A 27,933-nucleotide genomic window follows, 5' to 3' on the forward strand; every position below is an offset into this window, starting at 1 on the left:
CTGAACTGGAACTGGCAGACTGAACTGGAATTGGCAGACTGAACTGGAACTGGCAGACTGAACTGGAACTGGCAGACTGAACTGGTTTGGCAGCAAGTGTCCTGGTATAGGAGTCTACTTGCCTAGAGGGAGCAGCTCCCGTATGAAGGACGGTTTTTCCCGTGGTGTCCATCCTCTGAATGACTAAGTGGTCCAGCACCATCTTCTTTTTGGCCCTCTCAATGATGTCCTCCTCCACAGAACCTTTAGTGACCAGCCGGTAGATGTTCACCTGCCAGTGATACAGGACACACTGGGTTTATCCTCGGAGCAGCATCTCAGCGTTTCAGTGACAGCAGTTTGTGGAGTTATACAGTTACCACAGCAGAGATAATGAGACAGTTTGCTGTCCTGCAGGTTTGAAATTTTTCACTTCTCCAAATTAACAGCAGATTGTCAAGTTCTGCAGAAGACATCAGGTACACTGAAACATCTAAAACCAGTAGGACAGTGCACCTAGTGGACTGGAGTTGCCTGGAGGCTGAAGACACAGACCTGTCTCTTCTGTCCAATGCGGTGGGCTCGGGCCTGGGCCTGCAGATCGTTCTGGGGGTTCCAGTCAGAGTCAAAAATGACCACCGTGTCAGCTGACGCTAAATTGATACCCAGACCACCGGCTCGTGTGGACAACAAGAAGCAGAAGTCCTGGGCAGAGGAGATGTTTAGTGTGTAAAATATCTGGATTTATCAGGTCTTCGATGGGAGCAGTAAACTACTGGTACCTCTGAGCCTTCTGCATTAAAATGGTCCAATGCCTGCTTCCTCATTTCGCCCTTGATGGAGCCGTCCAATCTCTGCACAGATAACACTTCACATTGAAAAACAGGAAACGTTAAAGTGGACGTGTGGGGACAGGGTTCAGATACCTGGAAGAGGAACTGCCGGCACCGCAGGTACTCAGCCAGAATGTCCAGCATCCGGACCATCTGGGAGAAGATGAGGACTCGGTGGCCTCGCTCCTTCAAACGGACCAGTAGTTTGTCCAAAAGGACCAGTTTTCCACTGCTCCGGATCAGCAGCTGCAAAAAGAAAACCAGTTACTGGTTGATTCCCAGTAAGAGCTGTAATGACATGGAATTTAGTTTGTCAGACTGGAGTAAAGTCAACCCAAAGCGGCAGAAAGCCACTGAAAGAATCCTAAATGTGTTCCCAAAAATAGTCATTTCGACTGAACGTATCGGTGACTCCCTCTTCGTCCCGTCTCTTCTCTGAGTCCCTCCCCTAACGACGTCTGATCCTCCATCGTCTTCGTCCCGTCTCTTCTCTGAGATCTCCCGTAACGACGTCTGATCCTCCATCGTCTTCGTCCCGTCTCTTCTGAGTCCCTCCCCTAACGACGTCTGATCCTCCATCGTCTTCGTCCCGTCTCTTCTCTGAGTCCCTCCCCTAACGACGTCTGATCCTCCATCGTCTTCGTCCCGTCTCTTCTCTGAGATCTCCCCTAACGACGTCTGATCTTCCATCGTCTTCGTCCCGTCTCTTCTCTGAGTCCCTCCCCTAACGACGTCTGATCCTCCATCGTCTTCGTCCCGTCTCTTCTCTGAGTCCCTCCCCTAACGACGTCTGATCCTCCATCGTCTTCGTCCCGTCTCTTCTCTGAGTCCCTCCCCTAACGACGTCTGATCGTCCATCGTCTTCGTCCCGTCTCTTCTCTGAGTCCCTCCCCTAACGACGTCTGATCCTCCATCGTCTTCGTCCAGTCTCTTCTCCGAGTCCCTCCCCTAACGACGTCTGATCCTCCATCGTCTTCGTCCCGTCTCTTCTCTGAGTCCCTCCCCTAACGACGTCTGATCCTCCATCGTCATCGTCCAGTCTCTTCTCTGAGTCCCTCCCCTAACGACGTCTGATCCTCCATCGTCTTCGTCCCGTCTCTTCTCTGAGTCCCTCCCCTAACGACGTCTGATCCTCCATCGTCTTCGTCCCGTCTCTTCTCTGAGTCCCTCCCCTAACGACGTCTGATCCTCCATCGTCTTCGTCCCGTCTCTTCTCTGAGTCCCTCTCCTAACGACGTCTGATCCGGCATCGTCTTCGTCCCGTCTCTTCTCTGAGATCTCCCCTAACGACGTCTGATCCTCCATCGTCTTCGTCCCGTCTCTTCTCTGAGTCCCTCTCCTAACGACGTCTGATCTTCCATCGTCTTCGTCCCGTCTCTTCTCTGAGTCCCTCCCCTAACGACGTCTGATCCTCCATCGTCTTCGTCCCGTCTCTTCTCTGAGACCCTCCCCTAACGACGTCTCATCCTCCATCGTCTTCGTCCCGTCTCTTCTCTGAGATCTCCCCTAACGACATCTGATCCTCCATCGTCTTCGTCCCGTCTCTTCTCTGAGTCCCTCCCCTAACGACGTCTGATCCTCCATCGTCTTCGTCCCGTCTCTTCTCTGAGTCCCTCCCCTAACGACGTCTGATCCTCCATCGTCTTCGTCCCGTCTCTTCTCTGAGTCCCTCCCCTAACGACGTCTGATCCTCCATCGTCTTCGTCCCGTCTCTTCTCTGAGTCCCTCCCCTAACGACGTCTGATCCTCCATCGTCTTCGTCCAGTCTCTTCTCTGAGTCCCTCCCCTAACGACGTCTGATCCTCCATCGTCTTCGTCCCGTCTCTTCTCTGAGTCCCTCCCCTAACGACGTCTGATCCTCCATCGTCTTCGTCCCGTCTCTTCTCTGAGTCCCTCCCCTAACGACGTCTGATCCTCCATCGTCTTCGTCCCGTCTCTTCTGAGTCCCTCCCCTAACGACGTCTGATCCTCCATCGTCATCGTCCAGTCTCTTCTCTGAGTCCCTCCCCTAACGACATCTGATCTTCCATCGTCTTCGTCCCGTCTCTTCTCTGAGTCCCTCCCCTAACGACGTCTGATCCTCCATCGTCTTCGTCCCGTCTCTTCTCTGAGTCCCTCCCCTAACGACGTCTGATCCTCCATCGTCTTCGTCCCGTCTCTTCTCTGAGTCCCTCCCCTAACGACGTCTGATCCTCCATCGTCTTCGTCCAGTCTCTTCTCTGAGTCCCTCCCCTAACGACGTCTGATCCTCCATCGTCTTCGTCCCGTCTCTTCTCTGAGTCCCTCCCCTAACGACGTCTGATCCTCCATCGTCTTCGTCCAGTCTCTTCTCTGAGTCCCTCCCCTAACGACGTCTGATCCTCCATCGTCTTCGTCCCGTCTCTTCTCTGAGTCCCTCCCCTAACGACGTCTGATCCTCCATCGTCTTCGTCCCGTCTCTTCTCTGAGTCCCTCCCCTAACGACGTCTGATCCTCCATCGTCTTCGTCCCGTCTCTTCTCTGAGTCCCTCCCCTAACGACGTCTGATCCTCCATCGTCTTCGTCCCGTCTCTTCTCTGAGTCCCTCCCCTAACGACGTCTGATCCTCCATCGTCTTCGTCCCGTCTCTTCTCTGAGTCCCTCCCCTAACGACGTCTGATCCTCCATCGTCTTCGTCCCGTCTCTTCTCTGAGTCCCTCCCCTAACGACGTCTGATCCTCCATCGTCTTCGTCCCGTCTCTTCTCTGAGTCCCTCCCCTAACGACGTCTGATCGTCCATCGTCTTCGTCCCGTCTCTTCTCTGAGTCCCTCCCCTAACGACGTCTGATCCTCCATCGTCTTCGTCCCGTCTCTTCTCTGAGTCCCTCCCCTAACGACGTCTGATCCTCCATCGTCTTCGTCCCGTCTCTTCTCTGAGTCCCTCCCCTAACGACGTCTGATCCTCCATCGTCATCGTCCCGTCTCTTCTCTGAGTCCCTCCCCTAACGACGTCTGATCGTCCATCGTCTTCGTCCCGTCTCTTCTCTGAGTCCCTCCCCTAACGACGTCTGATCCTCCATCGTCTTCGTCCAGTCTCTTCTCCGAGTCCCTCCCCTAACGACGTCTGATCCTCCATCGTCTTCGTCCCGTCTCTTCTCTGAGTCCCTCCCCTAACGACGTCTGATCCTCCATCGTCATCGTCCAGTCTCTTCTCTGAGTCCCTCCCCTAACGACGTCTGATCCTCCATCGTCTTCGTCCCGTCTCTTCTCTGAGTCCCTCCCCTAACGACGTCTGATCCTCCATCGTCTTCGTCCCGTCTCTTCTCTGAGTCCCTCCCCTAACGACGTCTGATCCTCCATCGTCTTCGTCCCGTCTCTTCTCTGAGTCCCTCTCCTAACGACGTCTGATCCGGCATCGTCTTCGTCCCGTCTCTTCTCTGAGATCTCCCCTAACGACGTCTGATCCTCCATCGTCTTCGTCCCGTCTCTTCTCTGAGTCCCTCTCCTAACGACGTCTGATCTTCCATCGTCTTCGTCCCGTCTCTTCTCTGAGTCCCTCCCCTAACGACGTCTGATCCTCCATCGTCTTCGTCCCGTCTCTTCTCTGAGACCCTCCCCTAACGACGTCTCATCCTCCATCGTCTTCGTCCCGTCTCTTCTCTGAGATCTCCCCTAACGACATCTGATCCTCCATCGTCTTCGTCCCGTCTCTTCTCTGAGTCCCTCCCCTAACGACGTCTGATCCTCCATCGTCTTCGTCCCGTCTCTTCTCTGAGTCCCTCCCCTAACGACGTCTGATCCTCCATCGTCTTCGTCCCGTCTCTTCTCTGAGTCCCTCCCCTAACGACGTCTGATCCTCCATCGTCTTCGTCCCGTCTCTTCTCTGAGTCCCTCCCCTAACGACGTCTGATCCTCCATCGTCTTCGTCCAGTCTCTTCTCTGAGTCCCTCCCCTAACGACGTCTGATCCTCCATCGTCTTCGTCCCGTCTCTTCTCTGAGTCCCTCCCCTAACGACGTCTGATCCTCCATCGTCTTCGTCCCGTCTCTTCTCTGAGTCCCTCCCCTAACGACGTCTGATCCTCCATCGTCTTCGTCCCGTCTCTTCTGAGTCCCTCCCCTAACGACGTCTGATCCTCCATCGTCATCGTCCAGTCTCTTCTCTGAGTCCCTCCCCTAACGACATCTGATCTTCCATCGTCTTCGTCCCGTCTCTTCTCTGAGTCCCTCCCCTAACGACGTCTGATCCTCCATCGTCTTCGTCCCGTCTCTTCTCTGAGTCCCTCCCCTAACGACGTCTGATCCTCCATCGTCTTCGTCCCGTCTCTTCTCTGAGTCCCTCCCCTAACGACGTCTGATCCTCCATCGTCTTCGTCCAGTCTCTTCTCTGAGTCCCTCCCCTAACGACGTCTGATCCTCCATCGTCTTCGTCCCGTCTCTTCTCTGAGTCCCTCCCCTAACGACGTCTGATCCTCCATCGTCTTCGTCCAGTCTCTTCTCTGAGTCCCTCCCCTAACGACGTCTGATCCTCCATCGTCTTCGTCCCATCTCTTCTCTGAGTCCCTCCCCTAACGACGTCTGATCCTCCATCGTCTTCGTCCCGTCTCTTCTCTGAGTCCCTCCCCTAACGACGTCTGATCCTCCATCGTCTTCGTCCCGTCTCTTCTCTGAGTCCCTCCCCTAACGACGTCTGATCCTCCATCGTCTTCGTCCCGTCTCTTCTCTGAGTCCCTCCCCTAACGACGTCTGATCCTCCATCGTCTTCGTCCCGTCTCTTCTCTGAGTCCCTCCCCTAACGACGTCTGATCCTCCATCGTCTTCGTCCCGTCTCTTCTCTGAGTCCCTCCCCTAACGACGTCTGATCCTCCATCGTCTTCGTCCCGTCTCTTCTCTGAGTCCCTCCCCTAACGACGTCTGATCCTCCATCGTCTTCGTCCCGTCTCTTCTCTGAGTCCCTCCCCTAACGACGTCTGATCCTCCATCGTCTTCGTCCCGTCTCTTCTCTGAGTCCCTCCCCTAACGACGTCTGATCCTCCATCGTCTTCGTCCCGTCTCTTCTCTGAGTCCCTCCCCTAACGACGTCTGATCCTCCATCGTCTTCGTCCCGTCTCTTCTCTGAGTCCCTCCCCTAACGACGTCTGATCCTCCATCGTCTTCGTCCCGTCTCTTCTGAGTCCCTCCCCTAACGACGTCTGATCGTCCATCGTCTTCGTCCAGTCTCTTCTCTGAGTCCCTCCCCTAACGACGTCTGATCCTCCATCGTCTTCGTCCCGTCTCTTCTCTGAGTCCCTCCCCTAACGACGTCTGATCCTCCATCGTCTTCGTCCAGTCTCTTCTCTGAGTCCCTCCCCTAACGACGTCTCATCCTCCATCGTCTTCGTCCCGTCTCTTCTCCGAGTCCCTCCCCTAACGACGTCTGATCCTCCATCGTCTTCGTCCCGTCTCTTCTCTGAGTCCCTCCCCTAACGACGTCTGATCTTCCATCGTCTTCGTCCCGTCTCTTCTCTGAGTCCCTCCCCTAACGACGTCTGATCCTCCATCGTCTTCGTCCCGTCTCTTCTCTGAGTCCCTCCCCTAACGACGTCTGATCCTCCATCGTCTTCGTCCCGTCTCTTCTGAGTCCCTCCCCTAACGACGTCTGATCCTCCATCGTCTTCGTCCAGTCTCTTCTCTGAGTCCCTCCCCTAACGACGTCTGATCCTCCATCGTCTTCGTCCCGTCTCTTCTGAGTCCCTCCCCTAACGACGTCTGATCCTCCATCGTCTTCGTCCCGTCTCTTCTCTGAGATCTCCCCTAACGACGTCTGATCCTCCATCGTCTTCGTCCCGTCTCTTCTCTGAGTCCCTCCCCTAACGACGTCTGATCCTCCATCGTCTTCGTCCCGTCTCTTCTCTGAGTCCCTCCCCTAACGACGTCTGATCCTCCATCGTCTTCGTCCCGTCTCTTCTCTGAGATCTCCCCTAACGACATCTGATCCTCCATCGTCTTCGTCCCGTCTCTTCTCTGAGTCCCTCCCCTAACGACGTCTGATCCTCCATCGTCTTCGTCCCGTCTCTTCTCTGAGTCCCTCCCCTAACGACGTCTGATCCTCCATCGTCTTCGTCCAGTCTCTTCTCTGAGTCCCTCCCCTAACGACGTCTGATCCTCCATCGTCTTCGTCCCGTCTCTTCTCTGAGTCCCTCCCCTAACGACGTCTGATCCTCCATCGTCTTCGTCCCGTCTCTTCTCTGAGTCCCTCTCCTAACGACGTCTGATCCGGCATCGTCTTCGTCCCGTCTCTTCTCTGAGATCTCCCCTAACGACGTCTGATCCTCCATCGTCTTCGTCCCGTCTCTTCTCTGAGTCCCTCTCCTAACGACGTCTGATCTTCCATCGTCTTCGTCCCGTCTCTTCTCTGAGTCCCTCCCCTAACGACGTCTGATCCTCCATCGTCTTCGTCCCGTCTCTTCTCTGAGACCCTCCCCTAACGACGTCTCATCCTCCATCGTCTTCGTCCCGTCTCTTCTCTGAGATCTCCCCTAACGACATCTGATCCTCCATCGTCTTCGTCCCGTCTCTTCTCTGAGTCCCTCCCCTAACGACGTCTGATCCTCCATCGTCTTCGTCCCGTCTCTTCTCTGAGTCCCTCCCCTAACGACGTCTGATCCTCCATCGTCTTCGTCCCGTCTCTTCTCTGAGTCCCTCCCCTAACGACGTCTGATCCTCCATCGTCTTCGTCCCGTCTCTTCTCTGAGTCCCTCCCCTAACGACGTCTGATCCTCCATCGTCTTCGTCCAGTCTCTTCTCTGAGTCCCTCCCCTAACGACGTCTGATCCTCCATCGTCTTCGTCCCGTCTCTTCTCTGAGTCCCTCCCCTAACGACGTCTGATCCTCCATCGTCTTCGTCCCGTCTCTTCTCTGAGTCCCTCCCCTAACGACGTCTGATCCTCCATCGTCTTCGTCCCGTCTCTTCTGAGTCCCTCCCCTAACGACGTCTGATCCTCCATCGTCATCGTCCAGTCTCTTCTCTGAGTCCCTCCCCTAACGACATCTGATCTTCCATCGTCTTCGTCCCGTCTCTTCTCTGAGTCCCTCCCCTAACGACGTCTGATCCTCCATCGTCTTCGTCCCGTCTCTTCTCTGAGTCCCTCCCCTAACGACGTCTGATCCTCCATCGTCTTCGTCCCGTCTCTTCTCTGAGTCCCTCCCCTAACGACGTCTGATCCTCCATCGTCTTCGTCCAGTCTCTTCTCTGAGTCCCTCCCCTAACGACGTCTGATCCTCCATCGTCTTCGTCCCGTCTCTTCTCTGAGTCCCTCCCCTAACGACGTCTGATCCTCCATCGTCTTCGTCCAGTCTCTTCTCTGAGTCCCTCCCCTAACGACGTCTGATCCTCCATCGTCTTCGTCCCATCTCTTCTCTGAGTCCCTCCCCTAACGACGTCTGATCCTCCATCGTCTTCGTCCCGTCTCTTCTCTGAGTCCCTCCCCTAACGACGTCTGATCCTCCATCGTCTTCGTCCCGTCTCTTCTCTGAGTCCCTCCCCTAACGACGTCTGATCCTCCATCGTCTTCGTCCCGTCTCTTCTCTGAGTCCCTCCCCTAACGACGTCTGATCCTCCATCGTCTTCGTCCCGTCTCTTCTCTGAGTCCCTCCCCTAACGACGTCTGATCCTCCATCGTCTTCGTCCCGTCTCTTCTCTGAGTCCCTCCCCTAACGACGTCTGATCCTCCATCGTCTTCGTCCCGTCTCTTCTCTGAGTCCCTCCCCTAACGACGTCTGATCCTCCATCGTCTTCGTCCCGTCTCTTCTCTGAGTCCCTCCCCTAACGACGTCTGATCTTCCATCGTCTTCGTCCCGTCTCTTCTCTGAGTCCCTCCCCTAACGACGTCTGATCCTCCATCGTCTTCGTCCCGTCTCTTCTCTGAGTCCCTCCCCTAACGACGTCTGATCCTCCATCGTCTTCGTCCCGTCTCTTCTGAGTCCCTCCCCTAACGACGTCTGATCCTCCATCGTCTTCGTCCAGTCTCTTCTCTGAGTCCCTCCCCTAACGACGTCTGATCCTCCATCGTCTTCGTCCCGTCTCTTCTGAGTCCCTCCCCTAACGACGTCTGATCCTCCATCGTCTTCGTCCCGTCTCTTCTCTGAGATCTCCCCTAACGACGTCTGATCCTCCATCGTCTTCGTCCCGTCTCTTCTCTGAGTCCCTCCCCTAACGACGTCTGATCCTCCATCGTCTTCGTCCCGTCTCTTCTCTGAGTCCCTCCCCTAACGACGTCTGATCCTCCATCGTCTTCGTCCCGTCTCTTCTCTGAGATCTCCCCTAACGACATCTGATCCTCCATCGTCTTCGTCCCGTCTCTTCTCTGAGTCCCTCCCCTAACGACGTCTGATCCTCCATCGTCTTCGTCCCGTCTCTTCTCTGAGTCCCTCCCCTAACGACGTCTGATCCTCCATCGTCATCGTCCCGTCTCTTCTCTGAGTCCCTCCCCTAACGACGTCTGATCCTCCATCGTCTTCGTCCCGTCTCTTCTCTGAGTCCCTCCCCTAACGACGTCTGATCCTCCATCGTCTTCGTCCCGTCTCTTCTCTGAGTCCCTCCCCTAACGACGTCTGATCCTCCATCGTCTTCGTCCCGTCTCTTCTCTGAGTCCCTCCCCTAACGACGTCTGATCCTCCATCGTCTTCGTCCCGTCTCTTCTCTGAGTCCCTCCCCTAACGACGTCTGATCCTCCATCGTCTTCGTCCAGTCTCTTCTCCGAGTCCCTCCCCTAACGACGTCTGATCCTCCATCGTCTTCGTCCCGTCTCTTCTCTGAGTCCCTCCCCTAACGACATCTGATCCTCCATCGTCTTCGTCCCGTCTCTTCTCTGAGTCCCTCCCCTAACGACGTCTCATCCTCCATCGTCTTCGTCCCGTCTCTTCTCTGAGTCCCTCCCCTAACGACATCTGATCCTCCATCGTCTTCGTCCCGTCTCTTCTCTGAGACCCTCCCCTAACGACGTCTGATCCTCCATCGTCTTCGTCCCGTCTCTTCTCTGAGTCCCTCCCCTAACGACGTCTGATCCTCCATCGTCTTCGTCCCGTCTCTTCTCTGAGTCCCTCCCCTAACGACGTCTGATCCTCCATCGTCTTCGTCCCGTCTCTTCTCTGAGTCCCTCCCCTAACGACGTCTGATCCTCCATCGTCTTCGTCCCGTCTCTTCTCTGAGTCCCTCCCCTAACGACGTCTGATCCTCCATCGTCTTCGTCCCGTCTCTTCTCTGAGATCTCCCCTAACGACGTCTGATCCTGACACTTAAGTGGTACTTTTACTTTCTGCTTGCATTTTGCTGCCACCGTTTTTAAATGCCACAGTTAAAGAATACATCCAGTCTGAGCTTTTCAACTGGAAATCTTCTCTGCCTCCCCTCCCACTTCAAACCAACGTCTAACAAGTCGTATCTGAACCAGGTACTAGTAAAACCAGTGTTCTTTTATACCTGTAATGCTTCGGCCTTGTTTAGAAAGTCGTTGTCGTCCGGAGGCTTGATGAGGTAACAGTGGTTACAGCATTTCTTCAGCTCCATCATGATGTTCAGAAAGCCTGAGGTGCTGCCTTTGGTACCTTTACTTAGAGCCTTGTAGTTCCTGGTCAGGATCCATCTGATTGCACAAGCACATATAGACTTTTACCACAACAATCAGGCAGAACACTGAAACACAAAGCAGCAGAAAGATGACAATCTTTCGCATGCTCCAGGCATCAAGCATTTCACACTGACTTGTAATATTGCTTCTGGATGGCAGACATCTCCACACGCAGGATCTGCTCCACCTTAGCAGGGAGAGATTTTTCCACATCCTTCTTGACGCGACGCAGCAGGAAGGGCTCCAGCTCTTTGTGAAGGCTGGTGTATCCCGAGTCCCGGCCTTTCCCGTGTTCCTCCTCGAAGAGTTCCCAGGAGTGGAACCTGACAAGCAGAATGGAAAGCAGTGAAGCATCCGGAGCTCTAGATGTTTGTCTAACTGAACATGCTCTGGTCTGATGTCATTGCAACATGTCCACTGGTCGTCATGAGCAGCGAAGGAGGAAACACGTATGACTGAGATGATTCAGATGGATGTAAAATGCAGATGGACAGACAGGTGCATGGACGGATGGATAAGGATGAGACTCGTCTATTCCAGATGATCAGAATATCAGATGAATGTCCAGTTTCCAGTTACAATACAGACATCATCTCTGTCAGGGATCCTTCATCCCGGTCCTGGAGGACCAGAAGCCAACCAGCTCATAGCAGTTTCCTCTGCAACACACCAGACTCGGGCTCAAGTCCAAGTCAGGCGAGTTGGTTCAGGAAGCTTCTACAACCTGCACGACTCCGGTCTTTGTGAACCAGGATGAAGGATCCCTGATCTGTTTCACGCCAATGGCTTTGAATCAAGAGCAGAGTCAATTTTTCTTTCCTTCGTTATTTTAGGCCGGAGGTGAAGAAGCAGCATCAACGCTAACATTAAACATTTCATTCCCTGGATTCTCCATTTCAAAGTGAACCACATTAGAAGTGACGTCTTTTTCTGCTCCCTGTTTCATATAAACTCATGTGCCACACTAGCCCGCGACAGAAACACAGCTCCACTTCCGTACACGTTCATCTTCAACAGGACCTGCTCTCTAAAGAAGTGGAATCCATCAATAGTACAGGTTGTATGTATTATGGCTTATGTACGCCATTTCTGTCACCACATGGTTGGATGATTTATATTCCTGATGCGAGTGCATGTTGCACCCCTGTAAAGGGGAATAATGAAAAATGGAGAGACACGGCGTTGCTGCCGTCACGTCCAGTCTTGTGATGGACAAGCAGGAGCAACACGTTTCCCCTACGTTATCTCAGACATCATCTATTGAGAGATGATCAGCTGGTAAAACTCTCAAAACACAAACTTTAAAGGAAACGCTATGAAATCAGTGTTCAATGAAACAATAAAAACAATATTCAAGTCATGGCATTTTTAACATGGCTAAAGCACCCTTTTCATAGCTGTTTTTTTTATTACATGACCAAAGTAGTCGATCACAGATAACTCGATCAGTAGTAAGTGCATTCACCAAACGTTCCTACAAAGAGTGGTTGCAGAAGAATCTTTTCTCCTTTTTTCCTGATTACCATTATGAATAAAAGCACCTTGCTTTTTATCATATAATATTACAGTTCCACTTTACTCCATCAATCCGTTCTATCCATTACATGCACACAGCTGAGAAAACAAGCTACGGATTTCCTCTGAATGAGCTTCAGCTACGACGTGTCCAGCCCACCACTCCGCCTCCTGTTCCCAGCGGAGGGACCTACTTTTCAGGCATGATGAAGTGCAGCAAGGACCACAGCTCCTTCAGGGAATTCTGCAGCGGTGTTCCTGTGATCAGGAGCCTGTGGTTGGACTTGAAGTCGATCATGGTCTTGTAGAGGAGCGAGTCGTCGTTCTTTAGCCGGTGCGCCTCGTCCACACCGATGAAGGCCCAGTTAACGCTGCCCAGGAATGACTGCGGACAAACAGGAGTCTTCATCAGACAGTGTGGAGGACAGACGCTGCTGGACAGGATGGACACGCTCACCTTGTCTTTGAGGAGAATCTCATACGTGGTGAGGAGGATGTTGAACTTCAGCCTCTTGCTGTGGACGTGCATCCACTCATGTGTTCTGATCTAGAGGTGAAAGACAAGTCTCCATCATTAGACAGCCATGAAACTGGAACGGTTCAGCCCAACTGAGCTTTTGCTTTACCATGTTCCTACTGCTGATGTCTCCAAGGTAGACAACAACGTTCATCTGAGGAGCCCACAGCTGGATTTCCCTCTGCCAGGAGGTCACCGTGGACAGAGGGACCACCAACAGGAAGGGCCCAAACAGCTGGTGCTCATTGAACAGGTAGTTGAGGAAGGAGATGGTCTGTATGGTCTTCCCTAGGCCCATCTCATCAGCCAGTATACAGCTGTTGCCTCTGCAGATGAAAACAAAGTTCAGATGGTGGAAGTCTCCAGAAAGATGCAGCTGGACTTTCAACACAGGAACATACTTGCTCCAGGAGTGTGCCATCCAGTTCAGACTGTCTAGCTGGTAGTCTCTGAGCTCCAGTCCTTCTCCTCCGATGTAAGAAGGCTGCTTCTTCATGGGAACAAAACGAGGTCTCTGTTTCAGCACCTGATGGAGAGAAGAGTCTCAGATTAAGGCGAGAGGCGAGTTGGATCTACACCGTAGACGCTCCTGGTGGAAAGGAGGACTCTGATCTCAGACTGTTTTTGTGGTTTCTGTGATTTTTCAGTCCTTTTGTGCTTTTTGCTGTTTCTGTGAGCCCACTAAAGCTGGAAGTTTGTAAATACTGAACTCAACACCGACCAGGGCTGCTCCATTATGGCAAAAATTATTGTCACGATTATTTTGACTGAAACTGAGATCTCGATAATTTAACACAATTATCCCGTATTTATAAACAACGCTGCGCGTCGTGGTGTTCTAGACTCCGTGTCATGCATTATAACCGTCTAATGGACGGTTCCGAGTTGTTTAATCCGATTTTACCGGCCTGGCCTGGATGTACGTTTTATACCAAACAACCGCTGTCAGGCTGCAGCGCGTTTCTCTCGTTCACCTGTTAAAAGACGGCTGATCTGAACCAGCTGGTTAACGCGTTGCTATGGTAACGCCCCGTAACGGAGGGATATTACAGTGTTTAACTGGCTGAACTATGTATAGGAAAATAATGCAGCCAGTTGTCACTGACAATGGTATAAACTATGTTTAGGTGAACTTCCACAACCTACTGCAGTTATTCTACATGGACCTGCAGCCGGAGCCGACTGAGACTGGCCGCCTGGGAGTGCTTTAGGACGGGAGAGGCTCCCGCTGCTCCTTCCTTACAGTAACTGCAGAACAATATGTGCCTTCAAGTCAGTCGCCAGAACACCAGAAAAGTCTCTAATAACTCCAGTAAAAGCTGCTAGATTTGTCGCTTTTAACAAAAAAGTCTCCAGATTTAGCAGAAAGTCTCCAAGTTGGCAACAGTGTCTGAATGAAAGCAAAGCAGCTGTGGGAGGAGTTTACAGCACAGCGCTGCAACGCCAGAGACGCTCGATTAGCAGCTGAAGACAGCAGGAGAGGAAACTGCCGTCTTATAAATAATCACACCCTTTTAGTTTTATCATCGTTGGAAACCCAGATCGTACTGAGATTAAAATCCGATTAATCGCCCAGCTGGTTGCAGCCTCTTCCTGCCTGTTGCAGCCGGTTCCTGCCTGTTGCAGCCGGTTCCTGCCTGTTGCAGCCTCTTCCTGCCTGTTGCAGCCTCTTCCTGCCTGTTGCAGCCGGTTCCTGCCTGTTGCAGCCTGTTCCTGCCGGTTGCAGCCTGTTCATGCCGGTTGCAGCCGGTTCATGCCGGTTGCAGCCGGTTCATGCCGGTTCATGCCGGTTCCTGACTGTTGCAGCCGGTTCCTGACTGTTGCAGCCTGTTCCTGCCGGTTGCAGCCTGTTCATGCCGGTTGCAGCCGGTTGCAGCCGGTTCCTGACTGTTGCAGCCGGTTCCTGACTGTTGCAGCCGGTTCCTGACTGTTGCAGCCGGTTCCTGACGGTTGCAGCCGGTTCCTGACGGTTGCAGCCGGTTCATGCCGGTTGCAGCCGGTTCATGCCGGTTGCAGCCGGTTGCAGCCGGTTCATGCCGGTTGCAGCCGGTTCATGCCGGTTGCAGCCGGTTCCTGCCGGTTGCAGCCTGTTCCTGCCGGTTGCAGCCGGTTCCTGCCGGTTGCAGCCGGTTCCTGCCGGTTGCAGCCGGTTCCTGCCGGTTGCTGCCGGTTGCTGCCGGTTCCTGCCGGTTGCAGCCTGTTCCTGCCGGTTGCAGCCTGTTCCTGCCGGTTGCTGCCGGTTGCAGCCGGTTCCTGCCGGTTGCAGCCGGTTCCTGCCGGTTGCAGCCGGTTCCTGCCGGTTGCAGCCTGTTCCTGCCGGTTGCAGCCTGTTCCTGCCGGTTGCAGCCGGTTCCTGCCGGTTGCAGCCCGTTCCTGACTGTTGCAGCCTGTTGCAGCCCGTTCCTGACTGTTGCAGCCCGTTCCTGACTGTTGCAGCCCGTTCCTGACTGTTGCAGCCCGTTCCTGACTGTTGCAGCCCGTTCCTGACTGTTGCAGCCCGTTGCAGCCGGTTCCTGACCGTTGCAGCCGGTTCCTGACCGTTGCAGCCGGTTCCTGACCGTTGCAGCCGGTTCCTGCCGGTTGCAGCCGGTTCCTGCCTGTTGCAGCCGGTTCCTGCCTGTTGCAGCCGGTTCCTGCCTGTTGCAGCCGGTTCATGCCTGTTGCAGCCGGTTCATGCCTGTTGCAGCCGGTTCCTGCCGGTTGCAGCCGGTTCCTGCCGGTTGCAGCCGGTTCCTGACTGTTGCAGCCGGTTCCTGACTGTTGCAGCCGGTTCCTGACTGTTGCAGCCTGTTCCTGACTGTTGCAGCCGGTTCCTGCCGGTTGCAGCCGGTTCCTGCCGGTTGCAGCCGGTTCCTGCCTGTTGCAGCCGGTTCCTGCCTGTTGCAGCCGGTTCCTGCCTGTTGCAGCCGGTTCCTGCCTGTTGCAGCCGGTTCCTGCCTGTTGCAGCCGGTTCCTGCCTGTTGCAGCCGGTTCCTGCCTGTTGCAGCCGGTTCCTGCCGGTTGCAGCCGGTTCCTGCCGGTTGCAGCCGGTTCCTGCCGGTTGCAGCCGGTTCCTGCCGGTTGCAGCCGGTTCCTGCCGGTTGCAGCCGGTTCCTGCCTGTTGCAGCCGGTTCCTGCCTGTTGCAGCCGGTTCCTGCCTGTTGCAGCCGGTTCCTGCCTGTTGCAGCCGGTTCCTGCCTGTTGCAGCCTGTTCCTGCCTGTTGCAGCCTGTTCCTGCCTGTTGCAGCCTGTTCCTGCCTGTTGCAGCCTGTTCCTGCCTGTTCCTGCCTCCAGACCCAATGGATGAAGTTGTCACTGTAAGGTCAGTGTTTAGCTTGCCAACGTCTGTCTGCGCTGAACGGAGCAGCAGTCAGGTGGGAAACCGCGGACAGCTACCGCCACGCTGCAGCTCAGTGCAATACATGGTAATAGTTTGTCACAATACAGGACGCATCGTTTAAGACCTAACATGTAAAAGACCAAAACAGTCTCATTTAAGGACTTTTTAAGGTGGAAGATGCTGATATTTGTTCATTCAAGACTTTTAAAGAGCCTACAGGAACCCTGTACAAATCACCTGGAGGAGCACTTGACAAATAACTGGTTTAAATGGGAACAGGTCAATAATGTGGCTTGATATAACAGGAGAATTTCAGAGCGGCAGAGTCTCGAAGATGGAAAGATGAGACAAAATGGATCTAAATAAAATGTTCCTCAAAGATTCAGAGGATCACAAGCAATCTCTGGTTGATCATCTGCACTGAAGGCAGACATGATTATCTACTGGAAACCAGTGCATGGACCCAGGAAGCTTCCAGAAACCAGTGTGAACCCAGTTCAGGCTGAAATCCATCAGCTTCACAGATTCAGTGGTGGAAAATTCAAACAGAGAAAAAGCAGAAAGCTGGGTGTAAAACACGGATTTCCTACACTGTGTGTGACCCTGAAGTTGCTTTTAACTCTTCAATGTGATTGGTCAGAAATGCTTCAGTGATGGTCCAATGAGAGAGCAGCAGGTTTTACTCTGTGAGGTGAAGCAGGTTTACCTTGCAGTCTCGGGATGGAATGGTCTTGGACTGGTTCCTGCTCATGTAGTCATCAATCCGTTTCTGGAACTTCCTGGCGATCAGAGCTCCGTCTTCCCAGCTGCACTCCGAGTACGGTAAACCCTGCCACTTGCACAGGTAGTCCGGGTAACCGGCCGCGGACTTCTGGTTAGAGTGTCCTACGCAAGAAGACAAACACCTGCTGAGTTTAAATGGTCCAGACCCAACGGGTCCAGACTGAACAGATCCAGACCCAACAGATCCGGACAGATGCAACCTCAGTGGGCAGCGTACCTATGATTCGCTCGACGAGCTGATACTGAGAGTGCAGGTCGTCCATCAGCTCCTCCTGACAGTTGAAATACTCAATATCCTCAGGCGAAGCTGCCTTCAACCTGCACAGACCACAAATGCATCAACAGCTCAGAGAGGTTGTGTTTCAGGTCTAACCTGGCGGGTCTCGGTTAGACCACCTCCTGTTGTCAACTGGCCACACTGCCCATGTTTTCCAGAGAGGAGTTCGGTCTGAAGGTGTAGATGTCTGGGTTTCCATGGATACTGAGGAGGGGATCTGACATGTTGGTCACAGTTTCACTGTGTGTAGACGTACACACAGATAGATTCCACATGTACTGCTGGTTCCTACAGGTTCTGAAAAACTGTCAGACAGAACTTCCAGTTTTCAGCCCAGTCTGGCTCAAGGAAGCGAAACCGGGTCCCCGTCCAGCTCTGGGAACCAGAACCGGGTCCCAGTCCAGCTTTGGGAAGCGGAACCGGGTCCTGGTCCGGCTTCGGGAAGCGGAACCGGGTCCTGGTCCGGCTCTAGGAAGTGGAACCAGGTCCCGTTCCGGCTATAGGAAGCGGAACCGGGTCCCGGTCCGGATTCGGGAAGCGGAACTGGGTCCCAGACCTCCTCTCTACCTTCCTCCCTGGCAGGAAGTGAGCTGAAGCTCTTCATCGTCAGTGGAAAAAGCGGAGATGCGATAAAAGCAACCCACCATTTCTTCTTGTCCTGCTCCTTCTTCTTGAAGTTGTCCAGTTTCTTCATGCCTCTCACGTTCTGCAGCTTCAGCGTCTCCTCCGTCTCCCAGGTGTTGTGGATATGGGCCCAGTTCTTCCACTTGATCAGATACTGGATCTCCCCGGCTTCTTTGTTGGGATTAAAGTTCCCATTGGGGTCTCCATCTGCTTCTATGGCATACACGGTGGTCACGCTTCCAGTTGCTATGGAAAAGAGAATGTGATGAAATGACCCCGTTCAAAACCAGTCTCCTACCTGGATCATGTTTCTCACCTCTTTTCCTGCCGAGCCTGCTGTCCATGACCCTCTCTATGGTTTCAAACTCTTCCTCCTCAGGCTGAGGGACATCTTCGCCCAGAACCTCCACCAGGTCATCAGAGTCTGTCTTCATGTCCTCGTCCTCTTTGTAACTGATGTTGACGGTGGCCTGCCGCCGTGGCCCTGCAGAGGCCGCCTTCATGTAGTTATCATTCTCATCTTCAGAAGAGGAAGATTTCTGGGCTTTCTTTCGCTGGGGGATGCTCTTCTTCCCGTTCCGAGACGCCACCCTAGCAGACAAACACGTGGGACATTATCGTCAGCTTAACATGCAGCTGTTTTGTGTTTTATTATTCTGCTCCATAAATGGCAGATGTGTCTGAATGCAACATCTGCACACCTGCTGTTCATCTGCACGAGAGTCACTACGATGTCAACAGAGCAGCATGCCTCCTCATGTGAAAGACTTCCAGAGGCAGCACTACCACGTCTATTTTCTGCAACATTACCAAGCATCTGGGTTCTGTAACGTGACACGGGACGAGGAGGGCTGCCTCAAAGGAGAAGTACAAAAACTCAACGACAACAAACACTGGAAATATGTTTCAAAATGAGGAGTTCATAAAGAAAAGCCACAAATTCACCGTGATGACGAAGTTTTACAATTCGTATGTTGTGTCCGTTTCCAAGACTTTTTTCATGTAAATTCTTTGATTTGGATTTATTCACTCAATGATTATAAAACTTTAAATTTTTCAAATTGGTTAATGAAACATGACATATTAATATGTAAGTAATGGTTTTATCGGTAAACTACCAAATAAATAGATTAAACTACAAACCATTAAATATTTCAGGTTTTTTAGTTTAATCTATGCTCGGCCACTGAATGACAGCAACTTTATTATCATACATCAGTCCTTAAATTAAATGCAGCACTTAGACCCAAGAGATCACATGGAGATAAGATCTGAAACCAGCAGGTGGAGATCTCCTCGTTCTGACAGGGAAACACTTCACATGATGTATGTCAAGTTCTGCCACCTGTTTGCTTGGGAGATGAAAACATTTGCCGACTTGACCAAAATCAGTCTGAAGCGTCATGTTTGTGGTGCAACAGCACAATGCACCACAAACCTGTTTCTGCAAAGGGAATAAGCCATACGAACAGCATCATGTACAGCAGCAGCTACATGTACAGCAGCAGCTACATGTACAGCAGCAACTGCATGTACAGCAGCAACTGCATGTACAGCAGCAGCTACATGTACAGCAGCAGCTACATGTACAGCAGCAACTACATGTACAGCAGCAGCTACATGTACAGCAGCAACTGCATGTACAGCAGCAACTGCATGTACAGCAGCAGCTACATGTACAGCAGCAGCTACATGTACAGCAGCAACTACATGTACAGCAGCAGCTACATGTACAGCAGCAACTACATGTACAGCAGCAGCTACATGTACAGCAGCAGCTACATGTACAGCAGCAGCTACATGTACAGCAGCAACTGCATGTACAGCAGCAGCTACATGTACAGCAGCAGCTACATGTACAGCAGCAACTACATGTACAGCAGCAACTACATGTACAGCAGCAACTACATGTACAGCAGCAACTGCATGTACAGCAGCAACTGCATGTACAGCAGCAGCTGCATGTACAGCAGCAGCTGCATGTACAGCAGCTACATGTACAGCAGCAACTGCATGTACAGCAGCAGCTACATGTACAGCAGCAGCTACATGTACAGCAGCAACTACATGTACAGCAGCAGCTACATGTACAGCAGCAGCTACATGTACAGCAGCAACTGCATGTACAGCAGCAGCTACATGTACAGCAGCAACTACATGTACAGCAGCAGCTACATGTACAGCAGCAGCTACATGTACAGCAGCAGCTACATGTGCAGCAGCAACTACATGTGCAGCAGCAACTGCATGTGCAGCAGCAACTACATGTACAGCAGCAGCTACATGTACAGCAGCAGCTACATGTGCAGCAGCAGCTACATGTACAGCAGCAACTACATGTACAGCAGCAGCTACATGTACAGCAGCAGCTACATGTACAGCAGCAGCTACATGTACAGCAGCAGCTACATGTGCAGCAGCAACTGCATGTACAGCAGCAGCTACATGTACAGCAGCAGCTACATGTACAGCAGCAGCTACATGTACAGCAGCAGCTACATGTACAGCAGCAACTACATGTACAGCAGCAGCTACATGTACAGCAGCAACTGCATGTACAGCAGCAACTACATGTACAGCAGCAACTACATGTACAGCAGCAGCTACATGTACAGCAGCAACTGCATGTACAGCAGCAGCTACATGTACAGCAGCAGCTACATGTACAGCAGCAACTGCATGTACAGCAGCAACTGCATGTACAGCAGCAGCTACATGTACAGCAGCTGCTACATGTACAGCAGCAACTACATGTACAGCAGCAGCTACATGTACAGCAGCAGCTACATGTACAGCAGCAGCTACATGTACAGCAGCAACTACATGTACAGCAGCAGCTACATGTACAGCAGCAGCTGCATGTACAGCAGCAGCTACATGTACAGCAGCAACTACATGTACAGCAGCAGCTACATGTACAGCAGCAGCTGCATGTACAGCAGCAACTACATGTACAGCAGCAACTGCATGTACAGCAGCAACTACATGTACAGCAGCAGCTACATGTACAGCAGCAGCTACATGTACAGCAGCAACTACATGTACAGCAGCAACTACATGTACAGCAGCAGCTACATGTACAGCAGCAGCTACATGTACAGCAGCAGCTACATGTACAGCAGCTGCATGTACAGCAGCAACTACATGTACAGCAGCAGCTACATGTACAGCAGCAGCTACATGTACAGCAGCAGCTACATGTACAGCAGCTACATGTACAGCAGCAGCTACATGTACAGCAGCAGCTACATGTACAGCAGCTACATGTACAGCAGCTACATGTACAGCAGCTACATGTACAGCAGCTACATGTACAGCAGCTGCATGTACAGCATCAACAAGCACTTTTTTCTCGTCTGTCAACATGAACAAAGCTTCATCATTCATTCATCGTTCATTCCATTCTAGATTGCGCCGATTGTTAGCAGCAAATTTTTGTATCTCTGACTTGCTATCTTGATTTTTTTAAAAAGTACAAACCCGTCTCATATAGACATTACTTCAAATTAATCTTTTTTTTCCTGAGGATTTCATGCCGGTTCGGAGGGTGTGCTGCAAGGAAGATTTTCTGCATATTTTTGGCTCTTTCAAGGCTTGTTATGATGAGTCTCCATGGCAACGAAAGACTTGTTTACAATCAGGATCAACTAATTAACCTCTCCCAAATCAGGATTATCAGCAAAACCACACATCAAATCCCGATGGAGTTGAAAAGAAAGAGAAGAGGATGCAGAGCGGGAGTGAGACAGAGGAGAAAGTGATGGAGATTTAAACCATTTCTCCCAACCGTCCTCATGGGTAATGTGAGATCGCTAGCTAACAAAACGGACGAGCTCGAGATGCTAACAAGGTCTCAGAAAGAATACACAGAGTGCAGTATTATGTGCTTCACCGAGACATGGCTGCATGAACACATCCCTGACTGTAATGTGTCTGTACCGGGCTTTAAAACGGTCCGTGCAGACCGCAGTAGACAACACAGCGGAAAGCTAAAGGGTGGTGGAATTGCAGTGCTGGTTAACCAGCGTTGGTGTCATCCTGGACATGTTACTGTCAAGGAGAAGAGATGCACAAGGGACATGGAACTGTTAGCTGTGAGCTTCCGTCCATATTATTTACCCAGAGAGTTTACCTGTGTTATTCTGGTAGCGGTTTATATAATACCTGGTACCGCACCAGACACAGCCTGTGATGTCATCAGCTCCGTCGTTGCTCGGCTACAAACACAGCATCCAAACTCATTCATGGCGATCTCCGGAGACTTCAACAACGTCTCCCTCTCTGCAACTCTACCAACATTCCAGCAGTTTGTCAGCTGCTCCACCAGAGAAAATAAGATGTTGGACTTATTTCATGCAAATATGAATAATGGATCCAGTTGTTCTGCCCTGCCTCCTTTAGGAAGATCTGACCATAATCTGGTTCTTCTCACCTCCACCTACAAGCCCATCGTTCAGCAGCAACCAGTCATCACAAAGACTATCAATATCTGGTCTGCTGAAGCTGAAGATGCTCTTAGAGGAGGCTTTGAGGCTACAGACTGGAACGTCCTCTGTGAACCTCATGGAGACGACATCAACGCCATGACTGAGTGTGTGACAGATTACATAAACTTCTGTGTGGACAGCATCGTCCCAACAAGAACAGTGAGGTGCTTCCCCAATAACAAACCCTGGATCACCAGTGACCTGAAAAAGCTGCTGAACATCAAAAAGAAAGCCTTCAGGGATGGAGACAGGGAGTTATTGAGGGCAACACAAAAACAACTTAAAACACAAACTAAGAAGTGCAAGGAGGACTACAGGAAGAAGTTAGAAAGTCAGCTCCAGCAGAATAACCTGAGGGACGTGTGGTCTGGAATGAAGAAGATCACCGGCTTCAAGTTAAAGGGGGACCAGCCTGATGGAGGTCTGGACAGAGCTAATGAGCTGAACATATTCTTCAACAGGTTCAGTTCACCCCCTACCTCCAGCCCAACAGACCACACACCCTCCATAAGCCCACTGCTTTCCTGTCACGCCTCCAATCTGTCACCCTGCAGCTCAGTCATGGACCAGAACACAGCTTCATCTCCCTCCACATCAGGACATCCTGAGACCTCCACCTTGTTTGTCTCCTGCAATCAGGTTAAGAAGCAACTTGAGAAACTGAACCAGAACAAGGCTGCAGGTCCAGATGGTGTCAGTCCCAGAGTTCTCAAGACCTGCTCAGAACAACTATGTCCGATTCTCCAGCACCTTTTCAACACCAGTCTGAGACTAAATAGAGTCCCAGTGCTGTGGAAAACCTCCTGCCTTGTTCCAGTGCCTAAAAAAACACAACCAGCTGAACCAAGTGACTACAGACCAGTTGCCCTGACATCTCACATCATGAAAGTCCTGGAGAGACTCTTACTGGCTCACCTCAACAAGCAAGTAAACACCTTTCAGGACCCATTCCAGTTTGCATATCGTAATGGACTTGGGGTTGAAGATGCCATCATATACCTGCTCCAGAGAGCACACTCTCATCTGGACCATTCAGGCAGCACTCTGAGGGTCATGTTCTTTCATTTCTCAGTGCTTTTAATACCATTCAGCCTGCTTTGTTATGTGAGAAGCTCCATAAATTCCAGGTGGATACCTCCACAACCACCTGGATCTATGACTACCTCACAAACAGACCCCAGTTTGTGAGACTGAAAGGTTGTGTGTCTGAGATGGAGGTCAGCAGCACTGGTGCACCACAAGGAACTGTACTCTGGCCATTCCTCTTCACTCTGTACACCTCAGACTTCCAGTACAACTCTGAGTCCTGTCATCTGCAGAAATACTCTGATGACTCTGCAGTTGTGGGGTGTATCAGGGATGGACAAGAAGCAGAGTACAGAGAACTGGTCAGTCAGTTTGTTAAATGGTGCGGTGACAATCATCTCATATTAAATAGCAGCTAAACAAAAGAGATGATTGTTGACTTCAGGAGGAAGAAGAATAAACAAAGCACTGTTTCCATCCTGGGAGAGGAGGTGGAGGTGGTGGAGGAATACAAGTATCTTGGAGTTCAGCTGGACAACAAACTGGACTGGAAATGCAACACTGACTACATCTACAAGAAAGGTCAGAGCAGACTGTACTTCTTAAGGAAGCTGAGATGGTTTAACGTCTGCACCAAGATGTTGCATATCTTCTATAAGTCTGTTGTGGAGAGTGCAGTCAGCTTTGCAGCATCTGCTGGGGTAGTAGCATCAGAACCAGAGACTTGAAGAGAATCAACAAACTGATCCAGAAAGCTGCTTCTGTGCTTGGAGTAACTCTGGAGCCGCTGGAGCTGATTGTCCAAAGAAGAATGCTGCACAAGCTGATGAAGATGATGGAGGATTCTTCACACCCTCTCCACAACACAGTGATGAAACAACAAAATGTGTTCAGTGAGAGGCTTCTTCAGGTCCCATGTAAGACTGAAAGATACAGAAGATCATTCCTGCCAGCAGCCATCAGCCTCCGGAACAAGACCTCCTCTAGTTATTATTATTATATACTACAAAACTTTCCTTTGGGGATAAATGAAGTATTTTTCATTCCATTTCATGAACACATTCTAGCTTAACTGGTTTAGAAAATGTGAGTTTTGCTAGTACCATGCTAGAAACAACTAAAAGTGAAATTAACACTCCTTAACAGAGGCTAGCTTTTAGCCTCCCAACATGGCGGCGAAACCATAGACTGTATATAAAAGATGGGCGGAGCCTCCATGACGTCACCCGTAGGTTTCTGAAGAGCTGAATTGAAGCTCGGTGGGCGGTTCCTACCGTCGCCATGTTGGCAGCGTCATGCGCGTCGTCTCGCCCAGAAAATACAAATATGAGGTGGAACTGAGAGGGGAGCTGTAAGCATCATGGTGATGATTGACATTGATTGACAATGATGATTGACAACTCAGCTTTCTGTAGCTCAATGAAAAGGAAAATTTGCCGATCTTTGAGATTAAATTACTTTTAAATGGGTGAGTTAGAAAAAAATCCCCCCCAACAGTTGTCATGAAGGTAAACCTGACCTATTAAACCTAAAATGGATTTTTGATCCAGGTTGTAAACATGTTTATTTCTGCTGTAAACATGTTTATTACTGTTGGAAGCATATTTATTTCTGCTATAAACATGTTTATTCCTGCTGTGAAGTCGGTCTTTTTAACATGGGAGTCAATGGGGATTTGTTCTGTTTTGCAGCCCCTAGTGGATGAAGGGGGAACTGCAGCTTTATGCACTTCCGCATAGGCTTCACTTTTAACTGCCGGAGGTTGCCGCTTGGGCGAAACAAACAATGTGGTGTCACTGAGATGATGTTTAAGTCTAGTTTTTATTCCCATAAAATCTACAAGAGCTTTAAAGGTAAACAGACGGTCTTTATCGTGAATCTGGTCTGGACTGCTTTTTTATTTTTCATCTTCTCCAGAATGAAGAGAAAACAGAACTTTTCAAGAAGTGTTGTTTTTTTGTGGAAGTTGGTGTATGTGTGTTCCAGACTTACTTTGTTTGAGGCTTTCTGCTTTTAAATTTGTGGCTGGGCTCATAATCTGAAGCAGTTTCATTACTGTTGTCCTCTGGGGATGAATCTGACCCAGAATCACTTCCAGACCCAGAATCAGACGAGCCGGAATTTCTTCTCCTATTGGATTCGTTTGACGAGTCAGATTCATCGCTGCTGGAAGAATCCTGATTAAAAACAAAACAAAACAAAAAAAAAACAACATAAAATCAGATATGAGAGATAAAATTAGTGACAAACAGTCACCCGTTACCAGTCAGAAGTGATCAATTTAAAACCAGACTGGATTCAGGTCGGGTTCATTATTTTAAGGTTGTGTGTGTGTAAGAGAATACAAGAGAGACATTTATTTTTATGTTCAGTGTCAGCTGTTGCAAAGTTCATGTGCCGGTAATACGTACAATAAACACACCGCTCAAAAAAATAAAAGGAACACTAAAGTCACATGTTGTAGATCTGGATGAATGAAATATTTTTATTAAATACTTTGTTTTTTCCATAGCTGAATGTGCTAACAAAATCACAAAAATTATAAATGAAAATCAAACATATCAACCCATGGAGGTCTGGATTTGGAGCTCTACTCCAAATGAAAGTGGAAAAACACACTACAGGCTGATCCAACTTTGATGTAATGTCCTTTAAACAAGTCAGAATGAGGCTCAGTAGTGTGTGTGGCCTCCGCGTGCCTGTATGACCTCCCTACAACGCCTGGGCACGCTCCTGATGAGGCGGTGGATGTTCTTCTGAGGGATCTCCTCCCAGACCTGGACTAAAGCATCTGCCAACTCCTGGACAGTCTGTGGTGCAACTTGGCGTTGGTGGATGGAGCGAGACATGATGTCCCAGATGTGCTCAGCTGGATCCAGGTCTGGGGAACAGGCGGACCGGTCCATAACATCAATGCCTTGGTGTTGCAGGAACTGCTGACTCACTCCAGCCACATGAGGTCTAGCATTGTCTTGCATTAGGAGGAACCCAGGGCCAACCGCACCAGCATATGGTCCCACAAGGGGTCTGAGGATCTCATCTCGGTACCTAATGGCAGTCAGGCTACCTCTGGCGAGCACATGGAGGGCTGTGCGGCCCTCCAAAGAAATGCCCCCCCCACACCATTACTGACCCACTGCCAAACCGGTCCTGCTGGAGGATGTTGCAGGCAGCAGAACGTTCTCCACGGCGTCTCCAGACTCTGTCACGTCTGGCACATGTGCTCAGTGTGAACCTGCTTCCATCTGTGAAGAGCTCAGGGCGCCAGTGGAGAATTTACCAATCTTGGTGTTCTCTGGCAAACGCCAAACGTCCTGCACGGTGTTGGGCTGGAAGCACAACCCCCACCTGTGGACGTCGGGCCCTCATACCTCCCTCATGGAGTCTGTTTCTGACTGTTGGAGCAGACACATGCACATCTGTGTCCTGCTGGAGCTCATTCTGCAGGGCTCTGGCAGTGCTCCTCCTGTTCCTCCTTGCACAAAGAAGGAGGCAGCGGTCCTGCTGCTGGGTTGTTGTCCTCCCACGGCCTCCTCCACGTCTCCTGATGTACTGGCCTGTCTCCTGGTAGCGCCTCCATGCTCTGGACTCTACGCTGACAGACACAGCAAACCTTCTTGCCACAGCTGGCATTGATGTGCCATCCTGGATGAGCTGCACTACCTGAGCCACTTGTGTGGGTTGTAGACTCCGTCTCATGCTACCACTAGAGTGAAAGCACCGCCAGCATTCAGACCAAAACATCAGGCAGAAAGCATCGGAACTGAGAAGTGGTCTGTGGTCTCCACCTGCAGAACCACTCCTTTATTGGGTGTGTCTTGCCAGTTGCCTATAATTTCCACCTGTTGTCTGTTCCATTTGCACATCAGGACTTATAAACCCCCAGCAGCCCGCATCTGGACTTATAAACCCCCCTTGTATCTGGATCCTACCCAGGTCTGGAACCAGTTTGATTGGGTATTAGAAACAAACCTTTTCAGAGTCACTGTTTGAGGAGCCTCGTCTCTGCTGCTGCTGTTGTTGTTGCTGTTTCCTCAGCATCGCTGATCTCTGCACTGCCAGGATGCTCGGGTTCGACTTCCAGAACTGCAAACAATTCATAAGAACAAGTTGGACACAGACCTCCAAACTCAAGTCACCAAAACATAAAAAAGACAGATGGGCTCAGATCCCCTCTCAAAACACTGGAAGTGATTTAGACACACAAACCAGGTCCTAGTTGAAACATCTCTGCTTCCTGCTCCGGAAGCAGAGATGTCCCTCCCCCCGTACCTCAGCTCCATCAATGTTGGATTTGTTCTGTGGCTCCATCTTCCTGTTGGATTTCTCCGAGTCAGAATCTGATTGGCTCCCAGAATCTGAACCACTCCCTGAGCTCCCTGATTGGCTGCTGCTGCTGGAAGAGCTGGAACTGGAGCCTGAGCCAGAAGCTGAGCCCGAGCCAGAACCGGATTCATCATCAGAATTGCTGTGAACACAGAAACCACAGTCACGATTAGATCCTGCACATAAGCTGACACAGCAGAATGAACTTCTCTGCATCCCTCTTCACTGAAGATCCAACATTTACTGCAGTGGAGAGACCGCAGGTTCGTGACAGAAACCCAGACCTCTGCCCAGCATCTGCCTGAGGGATCCCAGAGTGCTCCCCTTCCAATGCCTGAGAGTAACTTGTGATCCGTGTGCATGCTGGGTTGTCTGGTGGACGGAAAGCTAACGGTCATGCAGGACATTTCAGAAGTCTGGGTTTGGGTTTCCAGCAGCAGCTGGTCTGCAGCCGTGTCCAGAGAAGCTGCTTCCAGCAGCGAGGAAGAGGACGGAGCGGCAAACAGGATCCAGCTCATCAGGAACAACGAGGCTTTTTACGGCCGCCCACGAAGTCTGTCGGGACTTTGATCACAGTTGTTCCAGAAGTCCTCCATTTTCACCTCTGCTGCCGACGGCACCCAACATGTGCCCACTTCCGTCAGGACCGTCATCGCCACGGAAACTACTTCTTGTTTCCTTTA

The 27,933-nt window shown here is 51.2% G+C and overlaps 1 protein-coding gene across 1 annotated transcript in view; it reads right to left on the bottom strand.

The window, feature by feature from the left end:
* The window catches only part of chd1 (chromodomain helicase DNA binding protein 1), a 50,498-nt gene that overhangs the window by 20,080 nt on the left and 2,485 nt on the right, over positions 1-27,933 (bottom strand). Inside the window, exons 3-19 of the mRNA XM_079256828.1 lie at positions 27,197-27,392; positions 26,897-27,010; positions 24,917-25,101; positions 17,728-18,002; positions 17,432-17,657; positions 16,728-16,828; positions 16,434-16,612; positions 12,810-12,934; positions 12,518-12,734; positions 12,349-12,438; positions 12,086-12,276; positions 10,511-10,699; positions 10,229-10,391; positions 906-1,058; positions 762-833; positions 535-684; positions 123-271 (exon numbers count right to left, since the gene is read on the bottom strand). Of these exons, the coding sequence (XP_079112954.1) occupies positions 123-271; positions 535-684; positions 762-833; positions 906-1,058; positions 10,229-10,391; positions 10,511-10,699; positions 12,086-12,276; positions 12,349-12,438; positions 12,518-12,734; positions 12,810-12,934; positions 16,434-16,612; positions 16,728-16,828; positions 17,432-17,657; positions 17,728-18,002; positions 24,917-25,101; positions 26,897-27,010; positions 27,197-27,392 (2,775 nt within the window). The remainder of the gene's footprint in view (positions 1-122; positions 272-534; positions 685-761; positions 834-905; positions 1,059-10,228; positions 10,392-10,510; positions 10,700-12,085; positions 12,277-12,348; positions 12,439-12,517; positions 12,735-12,809; positions 12,935-16,433; positions 16,613-16,727; positions 16,829-17,431; positions 17,658-17,727; positions 18,003-24,916; positions 25,102-26,896; positions 27,011-27,196; positions 27,393-27,933) is intronic.

This window comes from Telmatherina bonti (genome assembly GCF_933228915.1).
Source record: "Telmatherina bonti genome assembly, chromosome: 17".
NCBI lineage: Eukaryota > Metazoa > Chordata > Actinopteri > Atheriniformes > Telmatherinidae > Telmatherina > Telmatherina bonti.